Genomic DNA, 13,237 nt, shown 5'->3' with positions numbered 1-13,237 from the left:
CCTGCCTACTGCCATTAATTACAGAGCCTTTCTTCCAAAAATTTTATTGCTATTGTAATTTTTTATCTCTTCTGTTTCCTTCTATTTAGGCTTGAAACTTAAAAAAGAAATTATTCTTGTCATTTTAGTGGGGTTTCTGGAGACAGCAAACTGGATTGTTTTTATCTAGAAGTTTTAACATTGCCCTAATTTTTCGCTGTGGAATATAGTATAATTTCTCACTGTTCATCACAAATCTATTAAATTCAATACCTAATATGGTTAAGTAGTTGTCTGGGAACAATGTCATATCATTTCTACCTACAGGTACCTTTGTTAGCCTCAAGTATCTCTGAAATTCAGAATCGAGTACTAGAAGAGATTCAAAATCTGAATTTTATGAAGGATAACAGTGCTACTTTTATTGAGAGGAAACTTAGTTTTGAAAAGAAGAAGCCTGTGCAAACTCTGGTGAGTCTGATAGCATTCATGAGAATGAAAACTGTCACTTCTTTGTCTTGTTTAAATCATAGTGTCTTATTTTTCATATCACTTATTCTAATATCCTGTAATTTCCCTACTTACTATATGTAGACTTTCTTGTCTTTCTCCCCTCTGTGCTATGAACTCTGTAAGGTCATAGACTTTAATGTGTTTTATACATGATGTATTCCAAGTGCCTAAAATGGTGCCTGATACAAGGTAGGTTCTCTACAAATATCTGCTGGATGAATGAACAGAGTTTTATAGAGCAAAATCATAGTTCAAACTGTTCTTTTTTCTAGATAAGGAATCCCAGTCTTCAGAGATAAAGTGGCTTTCTCAAAGTTACTTAATGGCAGAGCTGGGCCAGGGGCCAGGCCTCTTAACTCCTGCCTGATTTACTGATATTACTTCCCAGAAAAATTCATCCACATGTACAATTTACTTAATTAAATATTATTTATCAAGTGCTTAATACACAAGTGATTGCCTACAGCTTGGCAAAGAATTAAAAAATTGTTCAACATCCAAGAGGGATTAGAACCTCTGCCTTCTTATTCGCAGTTGAATTTTCTTCTCTACAACACTGCCCTCGTGTGCTAACAGGAGAATTTTTCACTGCATAACTCAGCTGTATACTTCACAATAATAACCTGATCTATGCCTCAACATTGAAATAATCCCAGATCAATGTATGGCGTCAATATTTTAAAAGTCTCCAGCGAAGAAATATTTACCAACTCAGTGAGGATTTTATCATACATCTACCTAAACCAAAATCTCTCCTTACTTCTTTCAGCCAGAAGTGCCTCGTCAAACTGACACTCACCGCTCCAAACTTCTGTCCACATACAGTACAGAGGAAATCTACCAAGCCAAGCGCAAGTGCAATGCTACACAAGAATATGACATCGATCTTCTGGAAGGGGAGTTGGTGGCTGTGATGGAACAGAAAGACCCACTGGGCAGTACGAGCAGGTGGCTTGTTGACACAGGAAGTAAGTTTTTGCACAGAACTTCCACCTCTCTTCTAGTTGAGATTTTCCCAGGGGTCTCTGCATGCTTCTTTCAACACAACTGTTTGGAAAGAGTATACAACTAACCTTGTTTTTTCTTTCTTTTTATTTCCTATCCAGTTATAAAAGGATACGTGTATTCCTCCTTCCTAAAACCCTACAATCCAGCAAAAGTGCAGAAGGTGGACGCTGAGAACAGGTTCTGTGATGATGATTTTGATAACATCAGCCTCTTCGTTTCTTCACGACCAGCCAGTGACAGTGTCACAGGCACCCCAGAAGGTAGCATAAGTGATAGCAGCTCATCTCTTAGTGGAACATGTGGAAAGTTTGAAACCAACGGTACTGATGTTAACAGTTTTCAAGTAGATGAGCAGGTAAGAATTCGAACCTTAATGTAAAAATGCTTGGCTGTTCAAATCGTGAAAGATGTTCTCTCTAACGGCTCTGTCTTACTGTGAGATTCAGTGGAAGCATCAGCTTTAACACCAAGGGGCTGTATCAGCACTTCCTCCCTATGCACATTTTGCAAGGATTTGAATTCTCTGAGCCTGTCTCCTCAAATGAGGAAAAGAGGACAATAATTCCTACTTTGCAGAGTTGATGTGAGGATTAGAGGTAATGAGCATATGTAAGGTACCCAGCACGGAGTAGGCACTGAATAAATCGCAGCTGTTAGTACTTCGAGTGAAGGGACCATGGTCTTTTTGCACTCACCCACCAGAGAAAAACAGCTCAATACTGAACAGATTGCTGCCATTAGTAGCATGTGAAAAATTGGCCATCATTCCTCTGAGAGCAATATCTTCATTGAGACATCTATGAATTGGTCATTTTTAATCTCTTGCATAATGACCTATGCTATATACTATATACTGAAACTTTTAAAAGCTACCTTTCCCTCACTTAATCAATGCAAAGACTATTGGCATAATCCTTTCCCCAAATGGTAACTTAACTATAGTTTTTTTTTTTTGCTATCTCAGAAAGCTTCAATATATTTAACTGTTAATCCCCAAGTGGTGACCAACTCACGTTCCTTTTGTAAACTTGCTTTTTTTCTTCAGTGGATTTTCATTAATTAATCTTAACTTCTTTTTTACAAATAAGGTTAACATACTATTTGTGAAAATTTAAAATAGAAAGATATATGTAAATTAAAAGTAAAGGCCTTTATTCTCTCTTCAGTTCTACTTTTTAGAGATTATATTCAGGTATACCTTTTCAGATATTATATTTATATGAGTATTTATACTTATATGAGTGGGAACATATATGTGGTACATAATCTTTTTCACTTAACAATGTATCTTAGACATATCAATATCTAAATGTCTACCTTTTTCCTTAAAAAATTCTGCATAGTACTTAATTATTTTAGATATAACATAATTTATGTAACTATTCGCATAATAATAAACATATAGAACATTTTGATGTTTTCAAAATTTCAAACAATATTTCAGGCAAGATCCTTGTTTATCTGCAATATATGAGGGTTGTGAATTGCGGTTTCTCTACATCCTGGATTTATTATCTTTTATTACAGCCATCTTACTGGAGGCAAAGTAGTGTCTCAATGTAGTTTTACTTTGCATTTCCCTAATGACTAATGCTGTTGAGTATCTTGCATGTTCTTATTGGCCATTCCTGTATCTTCTCTGGTAAAATGTCTTTTCAGATATTTGGCCACTTAAAAAATTGGGTAATTTCCCATCCCATTATCCAGTTTTAAGACTTCTTTATATAGTTCTGGATGCTGTTCTTTATCAGATACATAATTTACAAATATTTTCTCCCAGTCATGACTGATTCTAAACTCATCTATACATTACTGTGTGTTCTTACCACTTTTCTGACTTGAAGTTTCAAAACCCTATTTTTCTATTATTCATTCACTCTCATAGTGTATTCAGTTTCTGTAAGACAATATAATGTTATAATGCCAACTGATTAGAGAATTTTTATCAGTGAAATCTACATAATTGGTTAAATGTCCTGGCTGACTTGGCCTTATCTCAATAACCTGGAAGGACAGACATTGGAGGACCAAATTTGTCAAGACACCCTAAAGCTAGCTTGATGTTGAGTTCTAGTTCTAAGTTGGCTTTACAGGGACTTTTGGATTAAGCACCTTACTTAGGCCCTTTCAGCACAGGTTTCATAGTCTAAAACTGCACCTAGTTCTCACTACTGCTATTGCAGAGTAGTTCTCTTTGAGTAACCATATCAATGCATATCAGAGGAATTAGGTCCTTCAGAAGTTTCTATTACTGAGAGGAAAAAAAAATGAGGTAATTTTCTTTTGCTCAAAACAGAAAGTATATTAATGATATCTCTCCATAAAGTTCTATTTGTTCTCCTTTTCCTCTGAGTTTAGATTCAATTCAAAATAGACCCTGGTGTCAGGGATATAAATATAAACGCTATTACTAATATAGCTGGATTAGAAAATGCAGCTTGGATCTGTGACCACATAGGATCCCCTATACCTTCCCTCTGAGTTGAAATAACCCAACCCAAATTGCAGGGTTTTCCCATGAAATAATAATGGCATAATCTGTGTTAGTTTTCTATGCTGCATAACAAATTATCAAAAACTAAGTGGCTTAAAACAACATAAATTTATTATCTCACCATTTCCATGGCCAGCAGTCCAGGCACAGCTTAGCTGGGTGCTCCACTTAGTAGCTCCTATGGCTGCAGTCTAGACGTTTGGCTTGGCTGTGCTCCTTTCTGAAACTCAGAGTTCTTTTCCAAGCTTGTGGTTGTTGGCAAAATTTGGTTCCTTGTTCCAGTAGCACCAAGGCTTCCATTTTCTTGCTGGCTGTCAGCCAAGGACCACTTTCAACCAGGCTGCTCTCAGATCCTTGCTACGTGGCTGTCTCCATAGGCAGTTCACGACATGGCTTTGGCTTCTTCAAAGCCGGTAGGAGAGCACCTCTCTCATTTCAGCTCTCTCCCTTCAGAGAAGATCTGGACTCTCTTTTAAAGGCTTACCTGATTATGTCAGGCCCACACAGGATAGTCTTCAACTAACTCAAAGTCAGCATATTAGGGACCTTATTAGGCACCTCTGCAAAAATCCCTTTACCTTTGTAAATAATGTAACCTAATCATAGGAGTGAAATCCCATCATATTCACATATGGGGTTATATAGAACATGCTCAACAGGAGGTGGTAATCTTGGGGTCAGTCTTAGAATTCTCCTACCATACTATCTAAGATGCCTTGTTTGGTGAGCAGGATGCTGGACAAATGTGATAACAATCTTTGATACTTCTCAAAGAGGATCAGGTTTAATAATGGCTAAAACCAGCTTTAGAGGGAAGCAATATCTGAGAATCAGTGCTCTTTTCTTTTTTTCACATAAATAATACTGAGAACACAATTTTTGACTTTTAAAAAGCTGTTCTGCTAACTCTAGATTCATTGTCTAGTCCCTCATCTTTACATTTTTTCAATTGCTTATCATAATAATGCTATATGTTTAGTATGCCATTATTTACAAAGTGCATCAAAAGTCAGCAGACAGTAACATAATGTATTTAAGTAGTCATGAAAATGATGCTTTCAAGACCTATATATTGAAATGAAAAGATTTTAAAATATATTTTGAAGTGAAAAAGCAGGTGGCAAAAATTACGTGTACTATAATTACATGTTTATTACCACTTCAGGTAGGTAGGTATAAAGAAAAGAGGAAGAAGAAAAGGAAGAAAGGATAAAAGAAAAACAAGGTATTAATAGAAGTTGGATAGTTTATTTTTTTGCTTACCTTTATTTAAAAATTTTTTTTACAATTACTTACGTAATAACAATTCATAATTTTTAACTAAAGAAAATGAAAGCTTGCTTCTAATGAGTGGGAGAGAAGAATGAGTGTTTTTCATGCAATATAACTATCTTGGCTTCCTGAGCTACATATGATATAATACCATAAATGCTGGTTTTGTAATTTTAGTTTTGGAAAGGAAGATTAAACTATCTTATGATTTTTGTGGTTGCTAATTGGAAAACTGGGATGAAATCAATAAAATGAGATTCAGTGAAGAGAGGTAATGTGGCTCACTAAGGGAGGAACAATTAAATGTACAAATAAAGAATAAGGAAATGCTGAACTGGCTGTGACACCACAAGGAAAGAGCTGGTGGTTATGAATAGTGGGTAATAAATCCGGTATGAGTCAATAATATAAAACAGAGTGTTACAAAAAAAAAGTAAATGCTGTGAAACTGGGTTGGAGTCATAGAATATTGTACTTAAAATGAGCCAGAGCTTCACAGATTTCAAGGAAGCAACTAATAAGATATATATTGATAAGTGCCAAGGGAAAAAAGAAAAGGATCAGATGATTATGGCTTAAATTAACAAAATTTTAATTAACGTGTCTGGAGTAAAACATATTAACACTGAAAGTTTGAAAAATACAACCTAGAACAATTAAAATATTTTTTTAAGGGAGACATTCTTAGCTCTTAAATCCATAACCTATTGAAAACTTCTAACTTGTGGTCTAACATTATTAACCACTGTCTCTTTAAAAGCAGACTTACTTCCATTTTGAATATCTACCTTATGTTAAATGGAGGCATAAAGAAATATAAAAGCTGAAAAATGCTCATCCTAAATTAATTTAGGACCATGATCGTCTAAAGTATTGAAAGTACATGTTGTAATTTTGTACTTTAAATTTAAAATACAATTTATGAGAATCTATATTGAGTGTTTAAAATACAAGCTTTGCGATAATTTCATACCAAATAGATCTAGATGGAAGGTTTTATATTCCCCCTGAGAGAATATGCACCAAATGAAAGGCTACCATAAATATTTAGGAATAGTATATTAGTAGGTAATTTGACCTGTTAAAATATCTATGGCTGCACTGGTGAGGCATATTTATTATGCATAAAAGTTGCAAAAGATGGCTAGCAACTGATAATGTGGGCTCTTACAGATTATTTCAGAAGCTGTAGTATTATGATACATCATTTCCTGAAAGATTTTGCAAACCAAATGCCCTACTCTGCTCATGTGGATATATTCAATGTCTTCACTTTCTAAATAAAAACAAAAAACCCAGCAGCAACATTTTAGGGATTCCAGTCCCTTTCTACAAGAATACACTCTGCACATTCTTGTCAGGACAAGAATTTGGCTCCTAAATTACTATGAGAAATGGACCAAGCCCAGGATTTGGAGTTAGAAGATATGCTACAGACTAACTCTGTGATTAAGAGCATGTTACTTCTCCAAGTCACAACTCACAGGGTTGTTGAGGATAAGGCACATTTGACATGTAAACTGTCACGAGAGCTATAAAAGGTGGTTATTATTGCTACCATTCCATTGCTCAGGAATTTCTGGCACCTCTTTTTTTGTTTTCTCTTTACTTTTTTAAGTTACAAAATAATCCATGTCCACTAGTCTGGCTTGTATGTATCTTTCATGACACAAGAAGACCTCTTATATGTTCTTGTATGATATCCAAGCCTTTCAGCCTTACTTTCAAGTCAAATCGACATATATGTGTGCCATGATGTGGTCACTGGAAAAAAGTTGTAACATGGTTTCTTTACTTGAGGTGGAGCTCATGCTAGAGTTGAGATGATATATAAATCAGTGGTATCAAAAGACCATCAAAAGTTAAATAACAGTTCAAGATCTAAAGAACAGCTTACACTGTAATTATACAGTTGACCCTCGAATAACGTGGGGGTTAGGGATATCAACCCCATTGGCAGTTGAAAATCTGCAGAAAACTTTTAACTCTTCCAAAATTTAACCACTAATAGCCTACTGTTGACCAGAAGCCTTATTGATAATATAGACAGTTGATTAACACATTTCTGTATGTTACATGTATCTTATATATATATATATATATATACATACATACATACACACACACACACACATACAATAAAGTAACCTAGAAAAAAGAAAATGTTATTAAGAAAATCATAAGGGAAATACATTTACAGTACTGTACTATATTTATCAATACTATAAGTTTGTCATCTGTTTACAAAATGAATCATTTGTCAGTACCTACATCAATATTTTATTATATGATACAAGACACTGTAGATGTTACATGTATTTCTAACACTTGACATCAGAAATGAAAAAATATAAAAAAGAAATTCCTATTTATTTACAGATATAACGATTCATGCATTGATAACAAAGGAGCAATATGATTGCTTTATGGTAGCCTCGTGTAACTAATATGATTGCTTTATGGCAGCCTAGCTTATACACTAATGAATAAATCATTATAAAATTTTTATGACATATATTATTAGTCATACTCATAATACAGTATTGGAAACATTTTGAAACATTTAAAAAAAAATCACTTACCTGTGATGATAGGCTGATATGCAGTCTCTCCAATTATGAGAGAGAGAGAGGCATACTGAATGGTAATGGTAATGTAATTCCTTGAAAGCAAAATTATAAAACAGTAAGAAAATTAACATGTTATTAATTTTATGTTAAATATCACTCATGCCTATGTAAGGATAGACTAGTATCTACATATTTTTATGCATTCATGACATACCTTACTTTTTTCATATTTTTTTCAATATTTCTAGGTTACATGGTTCATCTGTGAGTTTTTTGAAATTGTCTCAAATCTCCCCCAGTTTTTCCAATTTATTTATTGAAAAAAATCTCCATATAAATTGACCCACACAGTTCAAACCTGTGCTGTTCAAGGGTCAACTGCAGTTTCCTTCCCACATTACCATCTCTTTTCCTGCGCAATGAAATCACCTTATTTTTCAAAATTTCCTTTTTATATGGACCCTCAATTTTGGAAATCTTAATCTGCTTGTCTTTCCCATATACTGTTTTCATGTATTCATCTCTGTACCTTCCAATAAGACATACTCATCCCTTTTATCAACTTCGTCACTTATAAAAGGTTAATTCTTCTAAAATCCAGTTCACAATTAGTTGATATATATTGCCTGCAGGGTGTTTTGTTTTGTTTTGTTTTCACATGTGCCTTTTTTTTTTTTTAACATTTTTTTATTGAGTTATAGTCATTTTACAATGTTGCGTCAAATTCCAGTGTAGAGCACACTTTTTAGTTACACATGAATGGATATATATTCATTGTCACATTTTTTTTCACTGTGAGCTATCACAAGATCTTGTATATATTTCCCTGTGCTATACAGTACAATCTTGTTTATCTATTCTACATGCGTCTTTTTTTTTTTTTGCATTTTTTTCCCAGCTGGGTTATAAGCTTTCTGATAACATAATCTTCTACTTAATATGTACTTAATAAATTCTAATTAAATAAATGAATGAATAAATGTTAGTTGGTACTTAATTTTATACCATAACTAAACATTTTTATTAAGTCATGATTTTAGTGGAAGAGGGACTAAACACTTCTTCTTATGCATCTAATAATTATGAAGTGTTCTTTTGAGGTTAAAGAAAAATTCTTATGACTGAAATATATTTTATTAGTCTCTCTAGGTCACTTTAATTTAAACTTACAAATTTAATACATTGTCATTATAAAAGTTTATACAATAAGGAAAGAAATAAAAATGAAAATCAGCTTTAACTCTACCAAAAAAAAAATCTAACAATACTTACATTGTACACCTGATTTTATGTCTTTTATTTTCTTAATATTTTATCATAAGCATTTTCCTATGTTATTAGTCTTAGAAAACATTATTTCTGCGACTATAAATTTCCTTAGAGTAAGGATCCAGAATTTAACTATTATTTTGCTGAACCCTTAGTGTTATTCCCACTTCTCTCCCACTTTTCACCTCACAAGTGGGTATTGCAGTAACCTTATTGTGCAAAAATCTCTGCCAATGTTTGTTTCTGTATGAGACTCTTGGAGCTATTATTGAATCAAAAAGTTAACATTAAAAAAGTCTTTTAACAGAAAGTGCCAAATTGCCTTCTAGAGTGGATAATTTAGATTCCTTCCAACAGAACAATAAGAATGACAGTTCCACTTTATTTTCAACTGGGCCATACTTCAGCAAAATAAATCCAACAGGAGTTGGGGAAATGTGACTTTGGAAAAATAAGAAAACTTAACATTTTTTTCTAAAAGCCTGGAAAACTTTATTGTCTAAATTTTTAGGTCTGCTTCTAACAATGTCATTTTCTTTTTTGTCTAGATTTTCTATGCAGTTCATGCCTTTCAAGCACGGAGTGACCATGAACTCAGCCTTCAGGAATACCAAAGAGTCCATATACTTAGATTTTGTGACCTAAGTGGCAATAAAGAATGGTGGTTAGCTGAAGTTCAAGGGCAGAAAGGCTATGTTCCAGCTAACTACCTTGGGAAGATGACTTATGCTTGAGAAAATAAGCCTTTGACTTCTATTTTCTGGCAAGTTGTTGATTCACTACCTCATAAAACTGACATTACAAAATGTTGGCCTGGAAATCAAGAAACCTCCAAAACTCCATGAACTGATACTGTTTTAAGGAACAATGTGCTTCCTAACAAGATTATTTCAAAATGTATTAATGAAGGATACATGTTGAAGAAAACACTAAACAAACAGGAAAAGCAAAACAAATAGCTTCAGCTCCAACTATCAGCTACTTAAAAGTGATCTTCTGAAAGGGTATGGGTTCTTTATCATCATGAAACGTTGGATCTAAGGGCAAGGTTTTTTCAATTTACTGTATTTTTTTTGTGTTATGTATTTTGCTTTAAATGTTTTTTCATATTTTTCTCTCTTGCACATGCATGCATGTATATACATACACAAATATACACCATACACATTATACAGTTTACACACATATATGTGTACTACATGGTATAGATTATACACATACATGCATGAACCAGGGAGTATACTGAATAGACGTAAGAATAGGAATTGGTTACTTAATTAACAGTCAACTAGAAATCTTTGATGTGGAGCCTCTCTTTAATGTAAGTTTTGAATTTAAAAAACTCTCAATAACAGGATAATAATAATAGCTAACATTTACTGAATGCATACTACATGCAAGACATTACTATGCATGCTTTTTATGTGGTAACTTACTTGATACTCACATTATGAGGAAACTGTGGCCCAAAGAGATGAAATAATTCGTTTAGCCCAAGTCACATTGGTATTAAGTGGTAGGGCTGGGACTCAAACCCAAGTCTGGTTCTGAGGTCCATACTCCCAATCACTACATGGTTACATTTGCTATCAGCAAAGAACTTAGTGATGCAAATAACGGACATTGATGAGGACTGTTTTCTTCTTAGGTCTATATTTAAGTATTGAGAAATTTTTCAAAATCAGGGGCTATAGGAACTTTCACGTTATTAGCCTAGAGAAAAAGAACTATCTAGGTTAATTATTTTTATTTTTTGCTTAAACTTTTTTGAAAATATAATTGTTTAAAAACTATCCTACATGATCACTAATGATGCTTTAATGAGAAAATATTTTTGGATCACTCAATCATGTGGATGATGAATGGGGAATGTGTTTTCCATGCTCTGAGCCAAGATGTAAATATTTTTAGTTGCTGATTTGTACTTAGACAAGGCAGGCATTGAGGATAACATTTGCTGTAACACAATGTCCTGGGACACTGAACTTTAATTTAGGAATAGCTCAGAACTGTCCCCTATGATTTCAGGCATATTTTGTTCCAAGACATTTTATTGAACTAAAGATGCTTCTTTGGAACAGAAGAAGATTAAGTTTGACTTAGTGGTTTCCTTTAAAAACCAAAATAAGGTGGATTTTTATTGTCCATGTTTGGTGCTAATACACTACATTTTAAGATTAAAATTAAAATTACTTTCAAAGACTTTGCCTCTATAGTGTACATTGTTACACATATACTGAAGAGTACAAATGAAATGAAGAGTGCTGCTTCTCAGAGGGCTGTTGACTTTCATGTACATATATGACATGTACAACTACAGAAACTCAAAGTAAGACTTTATATGACAGAAAAACTTCTATTTCATATTGTTCCTAAAATTCTTAATCTAAACATAGGTTCATAAGGTTCTACTTGTAAGTTGTTTTTGCATAAAATATTCTGTTTTCAGTTAGGTACCAAAAGAAGACTCTCTTTTTTGGATACACAGGGACTTTTTATATGTCTTTTAAATGGTCCTTTGTACCCGATAGTGTACATCCCAGTTTCCTTAGCGTAAAGCAAAAGGAAATCCAAATTTGCTACTTGTGGAAAATATGAACATGCCCAACAACCAAAATAGTGGGGAAATTTTATATAATTTAAATTAGCTGTGACCTTAATACTCCCCATAAAATAGAATTATATGAGTAACACATGTCTGCTTTTCTGGCTGAAATAAGTGATTAGATGTATATGAGAAGTTTGGTCTACCCGTGTGGTCCTAGGATTGATGCATCCTGACTGACCTTAGAGGAAACCACACCACTAAAATCATAGCTGCAGTCAGTAGTTGCTGAGCAAGAGCTGTAATGAAGCGCGCTTCTGCAGTCCCCCACTATTGTGGTAAACATACATTGTTATAAAACTCCTTTGTTGCTATTTTAAAAATACAACCTACATCTCATATGCCATTTAGGTTTTTTGTGTGTGTATGTGAACATTATACATTCATTTTCTAAGTATGTTATTTCAAATCAAGTAATTGTAATTTTGAGGTCAGGCATTATTTTGTTGGGCATAAGGGAAATAAAATTCCAAGATAGTTATAATGTGTTTAAGTCTTCAAAAAGCTTAAAAAGATAAAACTGTGGGTGACATCATTATGATTAAGGCAAAGTATACTAATGTAATTATATATTCTTTCTTTATATCTTTAAAATTAAATGCTATTGTACAGAATTCTCTGAAATAGGTATTTCTATCGAGAAAGAAGGGGAAACTTTTGTGGGTTTTTTTCCTTTGTAAAACAAACAGGTGTATGTATACATTATATTTAGTATTTATTTTTAAATGCAGGTGCTCTAAACTAATATACATAATAATGTTTAGAAATCATAAAAAATCCAGTAATACAAAACCACTATGGGTGCTTAAATCATGTGAAAAAGTCAGAAAGCCACTACCTGAACATTCCTTGTGTTTCAGAAAAATACCTGGTTTTAGTATTTATTAGTACAAAACAATCCTATGAAAGAAGACTTGTGCAGAAGAGATATAATGCACATTGTTAATCATATAAATGCAGTGCAGCACTGCATGAAATACTTTAAGTGCTGGTATATTCCATATCTTGCCTTTTATATAATTTGGACTTTGGAAGATGGCTATTCAGTGCCTGTCACTATTTGTGATGAATATGCAGATGATTTACAAAAACTAGTTAACATAGAATAAAAAACTTTTTTCATAAGCTGTTTGGACTTTTGTCTCTTGCAAAAACCTCTCAAAGTAATATGAATAAAGAGTGGAAATCTTTATATTCTAAGATGGCAAGAAAACTATTTATATCCTATTTGTCATAACTATGGCTTCTTAAGGTACTAAATGCACTGTTCAATACTGAATACATCTAGAAACCTCACAAAATTTAAGCTAAATTAGACATACAAATTTACATTATATTTGATGAGGAAGGAATTACATTTCATTGACTGAAAGGACTGAAAGGACTTTATACTCTCTAGGGCTATCTAACTATTTATAAAAGGTTACTATTTTTAAAGTCTTATTTTTTCAATTATCTTCCTCCTCCTATACATACTAAATAGTATGTATATATAAACTCAGTCATTAAATTCTCTGTGATCTACGA

General features: G+C 33.2%; 2 protein-coding genes across 3 annotated transcripts in view; one reads left to right on the top strand and one right to left on the bottom strand.

Moving 5' to 3' along the window:
• Positions 1 to 9,839, top strand: part of ARHGEF38 (Rho guanine nucleotide exchange factor 38) — a 109,946-nt gene extending 100,107 nt beyond the window's left edge. The window contains exons 11-14 of the mRNA XM_006216154.4: positions 307 to 450; positions 1,262 to 1,460; positions 1,599 to 1,855; positions 9,654 to 9,839. Of these exons, the coding sequence (XP_006216216.2) occupies positions 307 to 450; positions 1,262 to 1,460; positions 1,599 to 1,855; positions 9,654 to 9,839 (786 nt within the window). The remainder of the gene's footprint in view (positions 1 to 306; positions 451 to 1,261; positions 1,461 to 1,598; positions 1,856 to 9,653) is intronic.
• Positions 5,122 to 13,237, bottom strand: part of INTS12 (integrator complex subunit 12) — a 35,037-nt gene continuing 26,921 nt past the window's right edge. For both annotated transcript variants that reach the window (XR_012059769.1, XR_012059770.1), the window contains 2 exons: positions 7,849 to 7,928; positions 5,122 to 5,153 (listed from right to left, as the gene is read on the bottom strand). The gene's annotated coding sequence lies outside the window, so the exon portion shown is untranslated. The remainder of the gene's footprint in view (positions 5,154 to 7,848; positions 7,929 to 13,237) is intronic.

The sequence above is a fragment of the Vicugna pacos genome, chromosome 2, assembly GCF_048564905.1.
Source record: "Vicugna pacos chromosome 2, VicPac4, whole genome shotgun sequence".
NCBI lineage: Eukaryota > Metazoa > Chordata > Mammalia > Artiodactyla > Camelidae > Vicugna > Vicugna pacos.
This window is presented reverse-complemented; position numbering and strand designations above follow the sequence as displayed.